General features: G+C 35.6%; 1 protein-coding gene across 2 annotated transcripts in view; it reads right to left on the bottom strand.

Annotated features, from left to right (window-relative positions):
* Positions 1-16,734, bottom strand: part of VWA8 (von Willebrand factor A domain containing 8) — a 181,831-nt gene that overhangs the window by 9,599 nt on the left and 155,498 nt on the right. For both annotated transcript variants that reach the window (XM_068675481.1, XM_068675471.1), the window contains exons 38-42: positions 14,592-14,700; positions 14,248-14,404; positions 10,940-11,048; positions 5,320-5,445; positions 3,245-3,403 (exon numbers count right to left, since the gene is read on the bottom strand). In XM_068675481.1, coding sequence (XP_068531582.1) covers positions 3,245-3,403; positions 5,320-5,445; positions 10,940-11,048; positions 14,248-14,404; positions 14,592-14,700 — 660 coding nt within the window. The remainder of the gene's footprint in view (positions 1-3,244; positions 3,404-5,319; positions 5,446-10,939; positions 11,049-14,247; positions 14,405-14,591; positions 14,701-16,734) is intronic.

Genomic DNA, 16,734 nt, shown 5'->3' with positions numbered 1-16,734 from the left:
TCCCAATGAGGCATCAAAGAGAGAGATGGAAGAAGAAAAATACTTTTTTTTTCCCTTGTGCAAATGCAGTTCTGTAGTTGAGAGAGCTCACACTGGATCTGGCGTGCCTTGAATCAAAGTGCTATTACTGGCTCACGAAAGTCCTCTCTCTAGGGGAAGACGCCTTAAATGAAGGAAAGTTGTCTCAGAACCAACTTAAATTGATCAGATGTAGAAGATGACAACAACTTTTTCTCCCTATCACTAAAATTTCCAGCATCTTCCTCAACCACTGTTACTTTAAGTATAAAATTAGCCTTATAATTCTCTTGACTCATAGAGATTGTGAGGACAATATAACTCCTGTCTTACTGTTATCAGAGTGGCAATTTTCACAACTAATAACTGTACATAGTTTTGGTGTCAGTGTTTTTATAAATTGTAAGTGGTAGAAAGCACATTTACTGTTACACCTAACTGTGTATTGAGCTATTTATGTGGCAAAATACAGGGTTTCACCTATGTGTGGTGCAAAACACCAGCCAACAGCAAGTACTGCCAAACAAAATACAATAATCTGTAATAGACACAGAGGGATTTGAAAGGTAATGATACTTAGATTTAAAAATCCCAGAACTGAACATGTTTTTTAATTACCTTACTGATTTTGTACATGAAACTGCTTGGCTGTCTAGTTCTACATGTTATTCCTTTACCATGCACCTGAGGGTCATGTCTGCGTTCTCAGCTGCACTGGAAATAAGGACAAAAGGTTATCTAGTACTACACTACATCTTTTTCAGTGTCAGTACCTTCTAAAACACTGTTCTCTATTGCATAAATGTAGAATGACTCATTGTTCACAACTGAAGAATGGGTTTTCCTTTTCCATCTGACCCAAGATTTTATCAGTTCCTTGATTTTTTATCTCCTCTAAACTGAGCTTTCTTGCCTATCTAGCCAGTTCTTGTATTGGGACACTTCCAAACCCATTATAATCCCTGCCACCTCATCCACATCTTTCAGCTCTACAAGAACTTCTGTGAGATGGGGGACCAAAGCTGCATATTTTACTCCTCAAGTGGATGCTCTGTGGATGTTTACAGGGGCATTCTGATGCCTTCTGCTTTGTTCTCTGTTCTTTTTCTAACATTCAATTAACCTTTTGACAGCTGGTGGGCTCTGAGTGTTCAAAGAACCATACACCATAATTACAAGATTTCTTTGCTGAGCACTAATAAATAGTTGAGAGTGAACACCAGTAGACAGCTGAGAGTTTCTCACTGTGTATTTAAAATTAGGATTATTTTTTCCATCTGCAGTACTATACATTTGATAGCACCAAACACCATCTGCCATTTTATTTCCCAGTGACTATTTATTGCCAAGTCTTTTTCTCCAACTTTCTGCAGTTTGATTTCCCTTCTTGTTTTCCCAAATAACTTCATACAGATAGCAACTTTTATCACCTCGCTGTCCTCTTGTCCAAATCACTTACAAATATTCACTCAAGAATTACTATGAACAACAGGGGACTGGCACAAATCCTAATGTAGTTTCACCAGTGACCTTCCTTCACTTCCTCACTCTGAAAAACAGCCACTTAGAGCTGTGTGTTTTCTGTATTTTAAGCAGTAGTTCATTTATTTGAAGGCCTTCCCTTTTATCTCTAAAGTAGTTCCGTTTCTTTATGAGATGATGGTGAGAGACTTTTTGTCAAATATTTTTGGCTAAGGAGACTCCATCAACCAGCCTTGCTTGTCACATACATATCGACTCTTCAAAATACATTGCTTCCCTTTCCAAAGGCCATGTTGATTATTCCCCAGTTTATCACAGTTATCCACATGTCCACTACTTCTATTTCTTATTCCTTTGTGGATGATCTTGCATTTCGTAATACTAACATGCATGGTTCTCAAATATTTTCGATTTACCAAGCCACACGAATTTTGTTATATAATTATGCTACCCCGTCAATATTTGTTATTAACATATCTCCTGTCAGTGAGCAAGAGCTATGTGAGCAACTACTCCACTAAACCCCTTTCCCATTTATTTCCTAATTACAGTTGAGCTCCCACATGGCTTCTCTAGGCTAAGGTCTAATCTTATGGTTACAGAATGTTTCTCCAACACAAACACAAACAGAGGCTCACTACCTACCCATCCTATTTTTATGACATTTGTGGAAGTGTAGTATCTTTGGGAACTCAACCACTGTTTCAAATTTGCTTGAAATTAAGTAATATGTTCTGAAGTTCAAGGGGAAAAAAACATGACCGACACAGTACGATAGCACAAGATTTACCTAGGAAAGTAGGCTAAAAACACAACGCCTGTCTCATTTTATAGCATTTTTTTCTGACAAGCGGAAGTATAAATGATTGTGGTTTTTTTTTAGAAGACATTCTTGAAGCATATGACTCCATATGACCTGTTTTTGTACAAGAAATACTATGGAAGGACAGAAAACGAGGGGATTATGCTATCAGAGGAACAATGTGAAGCAAACCTGATCGGATTGATTGGGACTAAGTTTTCTACTGATTTTGTTTAGAAGATTTTACATTTTTTTCAGATGCATTTTATGTCTCGTGATCAAGATGATCTTCAGTTGGACATACTTATTCTTTCATTAAACTTTGAGTTTGCCAAGAATTGGCCATTTTTGTCATTTTTGAGGTTCAAGAAATATAACCCTAGACCTTGTTTCTGTTTACAGAGATAAAAAAGAACATAAAATTAATTTACATTTCTTTTGCAGGTTACTATTAAATATCATTCTGGACCCAATATGTTCCAGTAGAAGAAATTATTTTCTTCCTTTCAGGTAACAGAGAACATAACTAATGGACAAAGAAGTTTGGTTTCTTTCCATCAGAAATTAATACTGTCTGTACTCTGGGGTGAGATTGAAAGGCTGGGCATTTTTGCATGTCCCAAAGCTCATACTTACCTATGTTTTGCAGTCTTAAGTTTTTCTGTATGAAGAAACAAATAAACAAAAGCGCAGAAAAAGGCAGCATATTTCATGAAATTAAAGTCTTGAAGTCTTAAATTGAACTCTCCCCTGCTGAAGTGTGTAATGTTTCTTATCCATTCACTAGCATGATTTTTCAGATTGCTAGAAACAGATCAATGCCTTTATTTCCTTGCAGGAATGAATAATGTTCTTTGGCTAGACTGACTGCTGAAACACTTTTTCCACTGCTCCACACAGTCTGAGCCATAACCACAGACCTCTTAGCCCAGCTGTAATTACCTTGAATTTGTGCTCATAATTCTCAAAAGCTTCCATGACCATGCAGACAGCCTCCATGGAGCGTTCCAGTCGTCCATCCACCCCATTAAAGCGGTACATGCTCCCAGAGACATCCACCACCAAGCGCAAGCGTTTAGGTTTCTGCTGGGGGCTTCCAGGCTGACAAGGAAACACAGCACAAAAAAAGTTTTCGACAGTATAAATGAGAAAACTAAACACCACACAAAGGAAACACATTTTAGAAAGAACCCACTGGACTGTGCAGAGCACAAAACCTTTATCCAGCAAACACTGATTATATATATTAAAAAAAAAAAGAACAAAACCATTTTAACTTTTTTTTTTTTCTGTTTCAAAACCATTACTGAACAGATACCTCAATTTATTCTTTCCCCTCACCTTCAATGACTGGAAAGAAAAAAAACTTGAAGAATTCCATACATGCTTGTCAGGAAAATACTTTTTCTGCCTCAGTTTTCATTCTTTATGTTTTATTTCAGTAAGAAGACTCTCAAGTTTGCTCCGTCTGCCAAGGCTCATAAGGGAAATGTTTTTCCTTGGCTTACAGTACTAACAGGGACCCTTATAAGACTGTAAAATCTTGTCTGCTGAGGTTAATAACGTTCTAAAAATGTTTGAAATCTTGTTCTGATTAACTACTAGTTTTTTTCTTCATTCTGATCCTGAAACCATTATTTTTTCCTGAAAACAGTCCCCATCTGTTTTAACAATTACTGGCACAGTACATTCAAAGGCTCTGCTTTATACAGTGTGCAGTAAGATGAGTCTGCACTCAAGTAGAAGGCTCTTAAATATGATCTAGCAAAAAAACAAAACCAAAACAACAACAAAAAACAAACAGTCGCATTAAAAACAAATACTTAAAATGTTTCTATTACCGGTAAAGAGTTGCCAGCATTTGTGTGCTTCACACTTTTAATTATTCCCTCAATCAACTGTGGAATCCCTGTTCTACCAAAAGCAGGAAGAACACGAGGACCCATTAAATCCTACGTTAAATCCTACTTTTTTTTAATGCAAAATTTAAACATGTCCTTTTTTTTTTCCTGTGGTAACTGAACTATTTTAACAAGTTTTAAAACAGATATATTGTGTAATTGCATTTTGAAAAAGACTACAAATGAAGTCAATCACTTTTCCCATTTTGATTTTTCACACAGGCAAGGCCAACTTCTATGAACTGGTCCAAGTAACAGACATCAGGACCCAATAGCAGAAATAAAAATAACGGAGATTCATCAAATGTGGATAGTTGATGTGCAAAAAGGTGTTGTACTCACCTATTTAAAAAAACAATCTTAATGTCCAAATTGCAAAAAAAGATTGAAAAAAAAAGTCATCTATCATTAATTACTACTGTTAAATATTATTGATTTGACACACCAGTTCTGGCCATTTTTTTTGGGTCTGATTCAACTGGTTTCACTGTTGCAGCCTCATGTAAGGCCTAATCATATCTTTTAAGAAAAAGCTGAAATGAGCCATAATACAGACCATTTTATCATACCTTAATGGCTTTGCCTCACACTTTTTTCTCATTACTGTTTTTATTCTTGTAAATCCACATACATGCGAAAGTCCAAATGTTTTAGAACAGATCTGTAAAGTGTTTGGCTTTTTTAAAACTTCCTAGGGTATCAGGGTCTATATTAACAAAAATAAACTTAATTACATCAGTGAGAAGATCTTTTCCTTTTCTTTTAATTTTTAGATAAACAAACAGTTTTCTGATAATTGCCTTTAGCTCATTAAAATATAAAGTAAGAGCATAAAATGAGTTGCACTGGAAACAGAAGGCTGTCTCAATTAGCATCCTCTCTCTGACAGTGGCCAACAGCAAATGTGTGGAAAACTGTAAGAAAAGGTGAAGCAAATCTTCCATCTTGTGGTCACCATTGTCTCAGTTAATTCCTGTGCCAGAGATGGTTGTTCTAAGGTATGTCATCTCTATACCTCCCTCAAACTCCAAATACATATATTGTACAGCTCCTAAGAAACCATCAAACCTGTTCAGATCTTTCCCTACGTTCCCCTTCTACTTGTTGGATACTTACTTGTGGCTCATGCTCTCCCCGTCGTTTATAAATGGCTTTTTCTCCTGTCAGCCCATCAATGATTTTGGCATCATCTAACTCTCCAACAGCTTGGTGTCTCAGCCACTGTCTTTCCTTACCCTTGGCCTACAACAGAAAAAAAAAACACACCTTAATTCACTTAGTGATGTGGATGTATTTTAGGCAATTTGATTCCTACTGAATATGACATACAAATGAACTTCCTTTGTATTTATATAATATTTTTGGCGAAAGTCAATAAACCCATTTTCATAGCTCTCATACTTTCTTACTTTAAAAGAAAAATTAATACTGACAAAGGACACATTCCCTCTGTAATTTTGCCATCTGTAAGTATTTTGATATATGGCAGTTTAACTGTGGACTGTGAAAATGTTAACATTTTTTTTCCTTGCAAATGTGCTGGTAATCTGTGTAAAAAAATCTATTCAGAAATACAACCAGAAGGACACACATAACTGACCACATATTATGGATTCTCCACCCAAGTAGCACAAGAAGAAAAAAAATAATGGGTGACACAAATGTGAAACTAAGCAGTATTAACCTCAGGTAATGGTAAGTGTCTTCTTTTAAAACAACATTCATAATATGCTATTTTCTATTTTAAAATAAAAACTTTGAAAACTGTGATACTCAACAGACACTTCACTAAATGCTTCTTTCAATTTTTTGAAAAGAGCAATGGTTATCTACAGCCTGGCCTGATGAACATGTGCTACAATCCAGCAACTAAAATATTCCTGGAACTCCTGTATATAAAAGCAAGCACTGAAGATTCAAGTGCTTAAGATTACAAAAAACATTTTAAGAATGCTTTAAAATGGGTAGCTTTATCATGTTCATAAGTCATAAGATCCATCAAAAAGTGGCAAAGTATGCATATATGTATTTTATGCTTTATTTCATTTTCAGTTGTTCATCCCAGCAGTACGCCCACCTACAAAAGATTATTTTAATTTATTTTTATGTATAATGCATTTGCACTATCAGGAAAATTGCTGGTCAGCAGCTGGAGGTAAATCATATATTCAGCAGGACAGAAACTGCTGTAGACATTGGACCTCAGGAATGAAAATCGCTCTTTGACAAGCAGGAAGTGTTATATTACAAATCCCAAGTAGGCCTGGGATTTGCGAGGATGAATCTTTGTAATTTTGTACAGTCTGAGTGGTCAGATGATGGCTTCCTAAGGCTCAGAGAATCTTTGAAATCACTTTGGTCAAAATTTATGAGGTTTTTCTTTTTAGAGCATATGGAAAAAGGCATTCTGGACTACTGCCTACTGCATATTCAAGACTAATGGACTAGTTATCTACGAAAATAAGTGTGCAGAAAGAATACAAAGCCGCAGGGAAAATGTTTTGGTTAGTTCATTTTACAGTATAGAATCAACACAGCTGAGTCAAGCACAGTTTTTAGTTAGGTTGTGTCAGAAGCTTTACAGATGCTTCCTGATGGGAAGAAATAACAATGCCAATATATGGAAACCTCAGCATCTTAGTAAATCACAGGAGGGGAAAGTGGAAAGGATTTCTTAGGGGTTCTGAATTCAGTCAGTTGTGCTCTGTGATATATTTTAGTGGTGTTATGGCTGGCCTAGCTTTAACCCATTTTTGGGACAGGACATCCAGGAATTTGTACCCCAAACTGGTAGCTTCGGCTACCATTAAATACTCTTTGTATGAAGTTTGAAAGTCTCATTGACTCCTTTGCTGCCCTCAGATTTGTGTAACATTGCACGAAGACACCTGCAAATTCCAGGTGACCTCTAACTGCTCCACCAAAGTGTCAAACTGTAAATGTTTTCCCACTGTGAAAAACACAGTAGGATAACCCATGGCAAACTGCAACACTCCAACTAACCATTACAAAGTGCTCCTGGAGACAACATGTTGTTCAGTGAACAGAGCCTGTCTAAAGTGAATCATGGCACTTCCAGCATGATGAAGATGAGATTGTTCCTAGTCATCTTAGCCACCAGCACAGTGGGACACAGATAGAGCCTTAACACTTCCTGAGGGCTGCTGTTTTGTCAAACGTTTGTCATTTGGTTCCTTTCATTAAACATGAGGGAAAAACAACAGAAGAGTATATAAAATTTCAGCTTCATTGAGCAAATTCTCAACTAGTTTCACTTCTGCTTGCACCGACAAAGTTTTAGCTTTGGCACTATTTGATGTTCAATGAACAGCAGTGTGGGAAGAAAATTGTTTTTAATTATGAACGTAATTAAAAATCCATCCGACCATTTACCAGCTTATGAAACTTATGCTATGTTCTGCCTATGCAACAAAAAAACACAGTACTGGAGTTGAAATTTTATTAGAGTTAAAGAGTTTACATTTCTCTCTTAAAATAGGAAATAATACTAACAAAATCTGACCTAACATCTTTGCAAAATAATACTAAAATTTTTAGACTACTCAACGTCTGCCTACTCAGTGCAGAATTTCCAATAATTTATTTCTTTTTATAAAAGTTAAAGAAATCTCACCTTAAGCACTTGTGTTATACAGTGCACATATATATATAAGGTAAGTTTCAGAACAATTTCAATATATAAATTTCTTAAGTCTAAAAGTGATATGGGTATTTATGTTTTTAGGAGAAAACACAGAACTATTATATATATACATCACTTTGGTATTTTCCTAGAAGGGTCATACAGTCTAATACCACTGCAATATACTAACACCAAACTGATGAAAAAATGGTATATATATTTCTTGTGGTGGTTTTTAAATTAGAAAAATTGTGCTAGATACCCTGTCTTATCAGCATGACAACACTAATGATAATACACCACTGCAGTAATTCTTCTCACTGAAAGACACCAAAGGCATACTTATGTAGAAATATTACAAAATATAACCATGATGTCTGTAAAGAGCTCAAAAAATGCATATGAAACGACTGTATTTAAACATTTAATGGTATAGGTTTGTATGAAACATTCCCAGTTGTAGTCTTCATTTGTTTCTGGGAAAACTTTATGCATATGTTCCCAGAAAAATGTAGTTTTTGAAACCAGAAACCTACTACTGACATAGCACAGGGTTTTTCCCGTCTCAGCTCTCTGAGCTATGTTTATTACCGGACTGCCACTGTTTCACTCTTGCTGCTCTGACATGACAGTTCCCACACAGCCTAAACCAGACGGAGCCCAACTAGGCTCAGTGACTCAGGCCCAGGTTCACCCAGTTTAAATGTAGGTGCCTAAAGGATGCTCAGAAGCTACAGGGGCAGTTGCCCCAGACTCCCTCTGTAATCAAAAAGAGTATTTCCAGAGGGCAAGTCATCTAAGGGCTACAAAGCTGGTGAGGGGCCTGGAGCACAAGTCCTATGAGGAGCGGCTGAGGGAACTGGGGTTATTTAGTCTGGAGAAGAGGAGGCTAAGGCCGACCTCTCTATAACTACTTGAAAGGAAGCTGTGGGGAGCTGGGGGTCAGCCTCTTCTCACAAATAACTAGTGATAGGACTACAGGGAATGGCCTCAAGTTACACCAAGGGAGGTTTAAGTTGGAAATGAGGAAACATTTCTTCCCAGAAAGCGCAGTCAGGCACTGGGACGGGTTGCCCAGGGAGGTGGTGGTGTTTTTAATATTTCTGCATTGCTTTCAAGGATCAGCCTATTCCAAATATCTCTTGCTGCTGTTACTGCTTTTTGAGGCATCAGCAACTGGACTAGAATCCCAGCCTCTTGATTCTTGGGATGTAAAAGTTAATCATCGAAACATAATTTTTAAAACAAAACCACAAAACCTAGCAATAAAAAGACATATGTTGAAAAGAAATTCCAGGTGAAATGGATTTTAAACATGGACAATGTATTTTCATTATGTGAACACAGTATGTTTTAAACAAGGCAAACACATTTTAAGAAAGCCAAAAGTGTTCTCTACTGAAAAGGTAATGTGGGATTTTCAGAAATTTAAATCTATACTGACATCAGAGGTATCAAGTAGCTCAGTACTGTACCATTGAGATTTATTTGAGAAATGAGGAATGTCTGATTGATAAAAGAGAAAGAAAACAGTTTTAACTGAGAACTCATAGTGTATGTAAGATTACCATGAAAAAATGGGAGACAGTGGCATATCTCTCAATGGCTTTGATTTACCACATTGTAGAATCTGAATAAAAAATATTTATTTCTCAGTAACATAAAATAAAACATGCTTGGATTCAGCTTCCCAATTAACAGCAAGCATTTTTCAACTAACTCCTGTTATCGTTTACCTTCATTACCTACCTAGTGCATCTTCTAAATAAAATACCAAAACATGTATGGAAATTCATAAAGTTACAAATTTGCTTTCAATATTGCTTTTATTCTAAGAGCTGGCTTTTCCAAATTCATTGAGTTTGCTTTTTTCATCATGCTGTACATTTATTATCTCTGTGGTTAGCTGTTATGGATTTTCCCAGGAAGTTGGTGAAGTCTCATAAAATTCTGAGGCTTATAAGTCTTTGCTTTGGTATTAAGATGACCTTTTTAACAAAGGAAGAGGATATGTCTACTTACATTAAAATACATTATATTTTGAATATGATTAATGTGATCCTTGAATATAACAATTTTGGCTCCAAGGAATAGATATGGCTGATTAAAAAAAAATATTTAAACTGAAGATTCACTTATTCTCTTCTTGTCCTACAGTATGCTTCCAACTGCATATCTGCTAGGAACATGTTAAAAACAACCATCTGGATAAAAATAATGTAGGGAAAACCAAGATTTATACTTAAAACTTTTCAAATGAATTCTCTCTTTACAAAAAAAAAGCCTAAGTCCCGAACTGAAACACATACTAAGTGCATGTATGAATCAAAGTGTGTTATTATAAGACCATCCTAAATGACCATTGAATGAGGAGATCTCTGAGCCCTCAACAGAATTATTTTTAATCAGAGAGATGTCTTATAAGGAGTAAATTTATTTTCTTTTCATTTTCACTGAAGACTAGTAGTTCCTTGCAACAACACACTTTTTGTTTTACTTACACTGATGGTGAACACTAGCATTAATAAAACCTGGAGCAGCCACAGGACCAGTTACTAGAAGAAAAGCAAACTAGTGATTTTGGTTAGCTTCCACTTTTGGAGACTGAGGCTATACCTATTTTTAGAGATTTAAAGATTTAAAAGATTTAAATTTTTAAAGATTTAAAAATAAACCCGAGAAAAATTTGTTTCAGCTGCATATGCAGCTGAGCCATGATATGGAGTAAATATTTTGTTCTTTTAGCACCTATAGTATTTGCATTTTTAAGTCTTTTGGACAGTAAGTAGAGACAAAGACTGTGCTCTACACACCGTCACATACCCTTTTAATAATGTATCGTATTTTCTTTCACAAAATTATAATACTGAATCTCTGTGAGCTCTGTAACTTGTAAAGATGGGCACTGAGATCCACTTAAAAGCTGCCTTTGAAATAGCAGTATGAGATTGTGTTTTTCCCAATGATTATAACATGAATCTGCATTTAACCCTCAAAGGTACCACCAGATGGTAACTGAATATTAGCAGAACAGTATTTTGGGCATAATGTAATGAGCTGACCATGTTCCTTTACCAGTGAATCTCAGATTACCTGCAGATTGTCTAAGATGATGCGGAGTGACTGAACTTGACGTCGTACTGCTCCAGAGAACCTTTCATAAGTAGATGCATCATACTCACTCATCTGAATCTCTTTCAATCTAAAGCAAAGAATAGGGAGCTTAGAACAGTCTAGGAAATAAGAACATTGTCCTTTTATGCATATAAGTCATTACATATATAAACCATAACAGGCTTGCTTACTTGATAACAGGGAAATTCAGACTGTAATGAACAGACATGACACAAATAAAAAAAATGGCAGATGATCTGAATTATTGAAAAGTCAGGTGATTGCCAATGTCTACAGGGATGGCCTCACATTAAAACATTAAAGTTATTGATCCTCTGGCTCTCTCCGCATCTTCTTTCATGTTTGGGATGTAAATCAGATGTTCTGAAAACTGTGATCAAATTCTAAAGGTTTCAGTGGCTCAGGTGTTGCTGTATGTACATACAAGGATCATGAGGGCCTATTCATTACTTCACTGTTGGAGTATTTTAAACATATCACAAGCCACATTTTAACGCAAAGGTTAAGTAAAGACACACTCTCAAATCTGTTGTTTAAGATTTATGACTAGTCAATGTGTCTCAAATACCTATGTTTGTACTTCATAAAATGACGAAATCTTGAAACAAAGAAGCTTTAAATGAACGTGAATAAAAATGTGCTCCCCCACAAAAAATGAGTCATGTCACTGAACTCTATTCTGTCCAGACATCTAACAGAGAAAGCAACATCTGCACTATAAAAACACATGCATGCTTCTTCCGTAAATGAAGACGTTTCCACTTAAAAGTTCTTTTGTTCTTCTCAACATTGTGTCTGCGCAGATACCTTTAAACTGGTGAAATTCAAAATTAGAATGAAATTAGAGATTTAACAGTGAAGTATGAGCTAGGGGACAGATTGATATGCTGGATGTGTGCAACATTTGAGACTTTTGGTGATCCAGCATCATGTAGTGTGGCAGCAATCTTGTATCTGCCCATGCTATCCAACCATGTGTTTGCGTTCAATCCTGAGCTAAAACATATTGGTCTATCCATGCACAGCTTATTTCAAACACAAGCACTTCATAACAGCATAATCTTACTCACACTGCTTTGAGAATACTGATTTTTAAATGAACTGCAAATGATTATTAAAGTATGTCTAGGCTAGTCATATTTCAAACGCCAATTTTTTTAATACCATGACAAGTTACTTGCCTGAAATATATACTCTACAGTAGAGAATGAAAACGCCATAGATTTAGATCCAAATTGCTGTCTAGACTAGACCTTTAATAACATTAAAATCAAACATCAAATTCTTGTTGTGTTTAGAATGACTCCGTATTTTTCTATTTCAAATTATGTACTGATGTAGTCATTATAGCCAACTATTATTATTCATTAGAGGCCGGAAAACATAATGTTCAGTGCTGTACACTTTAATTTACTTCACAGCTGCTATCAACGACGAAAATGTTTCTTTAAGTATCAAACAAACAAAAAATCTCACATGCAGTTTTACTTTGGTAGAATCCACAATGAAAGCCAGTTTAGAAAAATACCATGAAAAATACCGCATTTATTCAAGAGTAGTTGCTAACTCCATTCTACCAAAATAGGGCAATTTTATATGTTTTCTGCTAGCCAGTGCAGCAATCAAAAGCCTTTGTAATAAAATTATCCCTACCAGATAATCATATATAAGCAAAACAGTGAAATTTGCAGCATCCTTTTTTTTTTTTTTTCTCTTAGCCTGAGGACACCAACCTCCCTTTTCCTAACTTTTATCTGTTAGTTTCCAGAATAATAATCCAAGTCAAATGTGTCTTGGTACATGCTAGTTTACTGATTTTAGCACGACACAAACTGTTATCTCATATGCTGATACTCAGATTTTACAGAACACAGCTGCACTACTGCCATAACATGCATCGGTATCTACAAATTTCCCTTGTCATGGGCTTTCCAAAGCATCATACAGGCAGCTAGAAACCCACTAAAGCATGACATGTGTGCATATGTGTAAACATATGTACAGTATCCAAGACCTTACGTATCAACTGGTTTTATTATGGAAAAACTGATAGGCAATTTTGTAGAAAGAGGATTAAATGTAGTCCTCCATACTGCCCCTCTAAAACACCAGGAAAAAAAGACAGCCCTGCCTCCACCCTGAAAGCAAAGCCTGAAGTAACTACTTTTAATTTAAATTTCTGGATGCTGCTTGTGTAAATTATGTAGCTATTAAAAGGTATTTTCCTTTTCAGAACCTCATCCTGTGAAACCCTAGTATAATATGTACATATTCCCTGTCTTTATTAATCACTAATGTTCTAATGAATATGTTAAATGCTCCAGGCAATTTAGTAATAAAAACAAGATTAAAAAAGGAAACTTGACCTGAATGCAATAGAAAAATTGCTGGGCTTAAATACACTGATTCATGTACAGCATGTGCTCTATGCTTGAAAGCCTTTTTATTTATGCCATTTGCTTCAACTGATGTAATCTCACCTACTCCTTATAGTATCCAAATTTGTCCTCCTATTGGGCATCACTTTGTTAACAGGAGCAAAATGTGAGCTGATAAAGCTGATTCTAAATTTATTTGCTCTGATCTTTTAATCTGTCTAGTACTCTCTTCTTTCACACTGCAGTTATGTCCTGGGCTGAAACATAAAACTCATTTGGTATGACTCTCAATACCCTTAGTTTTTTTATGCCAAGTAGCAGAGCTGACCTGAAATTTCAGACAGTGGAAGAAATCTGAATCTCTGTGCATGGTATGAGAAATCCTTGGTTAGTAACCCTGTGTTACACTAATGCAGGGAAGATCTACAGTTCTCATAGAAATGTCTGTTGAGATCTAAGAGTTCAAATCACCTAAGCAGTAGGCTACAATTATTTCAAACAGAAGCAATTTGCTCATGATAGACCATTTCAAAAGATATTTGTTAGGTGACCAATTTCTAACAACATGCAACCTGTATTTACCATAATTCAAACAATTTTCACGTGGTAGATCCCTTTTTAAAAAAGATAAAATATTCACATCAGTCTCCTTACCCACCTATCTATGTTTTACTCTACCAAACTCCACTGTCATTTCAACAATGTGGCTTAATTTAATAAAACATTCTATACATCCTGTCCAGAACAATTAAACACATGCTGGTAAGCTCTGTTAAATTATAATGATCAGGGTAAGGTAGCTGCTAAATGTAGTTAATAAAGAAAACTCCTTTCAGTCATCTTTACCTAGTTCTTCTGGGAAATGAAAGGGAAAATAAAGACTTTCACCTCTGTTTAAAAGCCTTTTCACCCATCTCTCGAGCAGCTCTCTTAACCTCTTCAGGAACAGCATCCTTTTCAGCTTGCGATATTTGGTAAACCTTATGGCCAGCATCCAGTCGATATGGGCCACCCTTGCCACCTAACCCAGCAGTGTCTCTTCCACCTAGGATAGTAGAGATACAAAATAAATAAATTACGAATAGGCATTAAATAATAAGAAAATATTTTCTTTTCTGCATTAAGTAAACTATCTCTAAGCAGAGAGTAGGCTCGTATACATCCATTTCTGACTAGTACAGCCTCTCTCTTAGACATCCTTCCATGATGCATAAAAAATAATGAATGAAAACCTGTTCCACCAGCCCAAGTATTTCCACCAACATGAGGCATGTTTTGTGGATCCACTTTTCCATGTTTGGGGGAACTGACATCCAAACCACTGTCCCTCTGAATGGTTATCTGTGAAACAGAAAATAGAGACATAAATCTCTTTTTTATCAAGCAAAACCACTCTAACAACCTAACAACAACTGACTAGGTCTTTTACTCTGCTCCTGAGAGGCATGTTAGACCCATATCAGATCTCAGAATACAAATCTAAATCACTCAGCACGTTCAGATTTTGTCCACGCTAGAAAAGTAAGTGCTTATTGATAATGACTAACATAATTTGAAATTCCACTGTAAACAGGAATGCTTCTTGCAGTATAGCCAACACCTGTCTGTATAGCCAATTTACAAATTTCATGCGCACCCAGCTCCAGCTCCACATTCTTTATTGATGGGCAGATTGATCATCTTTCCGTGAACAGTGACTAAATAAATGGCATGTTCTTCTCATATTACACGCTCGTGTAATCCTTAACTTCCCCACCACGACCACAAATCTATAGCAGTGGGTTTTCTCCTGCAAATGCCTGTCCAGTGACAGCACTTTCCCCATCAATTTACCATACCGCCAAAGGCTCAACAGCTGTCAGATGGTCAAGACTGAGTCACTTTAGGCTGGGGTTGGATTTAAGCGGGTGAGTGAAGGTAAAAATAGTTTATCCTGTTATAAACTCTGAGTCATGCAGTGAATCAATGATTCATGTGTAAACTGCCCTACAATTACTACACTTCCATAATTTAATGCCAGTTTACTATTATATGAAATTCAATGACAGATGTAAAAGCGATGTCTTTATATCTAACCTCTTTAGATTAAACTTTCTTCTCATTTACCATAATACATTTATATCTCTGATGAATTTCCATGCCCCATTAATGACAATTTATTGCCTTCTCAAAAGTTCACTGGCTTTATGAGGGTTTTGACTGGAACCGTATAGCAGTTTAATTCCTGAGTTCACTGTCTTGTAGACCCAACTTAATACTGACATGAATTCCATACATGTTTTTGAACTGAAAACATGTGTTCTAACAACAGTCTCTTGGCAACTATTCAAAATATAATTTACTTCCACTTTACAGAATTGATATTAATTCAAAGAGGTACAATACATCCTCTGTGAACCATGTCATTAGTGTAAAATCAAGATCTAATCTGTTAAATTACATTAATTTAACATTTGTATAGGAAGAAAGACACTTAACCACAACAGCATGTTACCCTTAGGGGTCTATACTTTTTTGCTTTAAGAGATTTCTTCCAAAATAAACAGTTCTTTTTCTGTATAAACTGGTAGATTTCAAAACTATCAGAAACAATGGGGTAAATGTAACCCACTAAACTTAGTTTAATGTAAAATCATAAAATCAAAGCTGTAGTGTCAGCTTCAAGAATCAAAACAAAATATTCTATAAACAATAAGATGATGGCAAATCCTTTACATTTGCATCCTTCTAGGTTCTTTGTAGAAAAACGCACAAAATTCTGCAAAGGAGAGCTCTATGAGGCAAACATAGTTTGTGAAACAGATACCAAATTCTCTTTTTGTCAAGTTTTCCTACCGATAAATTTCACTATTTTGAAATACAATTACCATTTAAATTTTAGCAGTGAAAAGTTCAGTAGACAAAAAAGCTGTTCACATAATTTTCTCGAATATAATAAATTGTTCACGTATTTCTAGTAGATATGTATTAGGTTTCAAAGATATATATACATTCTACAACAGTTTTGATCTGATTAAAGTAGGCATTCTTAACTTTGAAACAGAATATGGTTAACAGAAGATCTTTTATTTTAAAATGACATATAACTTGTTTAAAGGACAACAGAACATCCTACATTCTATTTCTATTAAAACCTTGAAAAAAAAAACTGCATGGGAGAGAGAGAAAGAGACAAGTGGTACAGTCTATCACAGCTTAAGAATGTGTCCTCCTTACTAATTTTTTTCTATATAGTTAGTAGTCTAGTGGGTAAAATATTTGAAAATTTAAGGAAACTAGAATGGAATAACACCAGCAGAGGTATAAATATGAAGGCAGTGAATTCCAGCAGTTTTACACATCTCCTTGTTTTTTTAAATAACATCTGTGCACACA

The sequence above is a fragment of the Anas acuta genome, chromosome 1 (assembly GCF_963932015.1).
Source record: "Anas acuta chromosome 1, bAnaAcu1.1, whole genome shotgun sequence".
NCBI classification, from domain to species: domain Eukaryota; kingdom Metazoa; phylum Chordata; class Aves; order Anseriformes; family Anatidae; genus Anas; species Anas acuta.
Note: the sequence above shows the minus strand (reverse complement) of the source record. Positions and strands in the feature narration are given on the sequence as shown.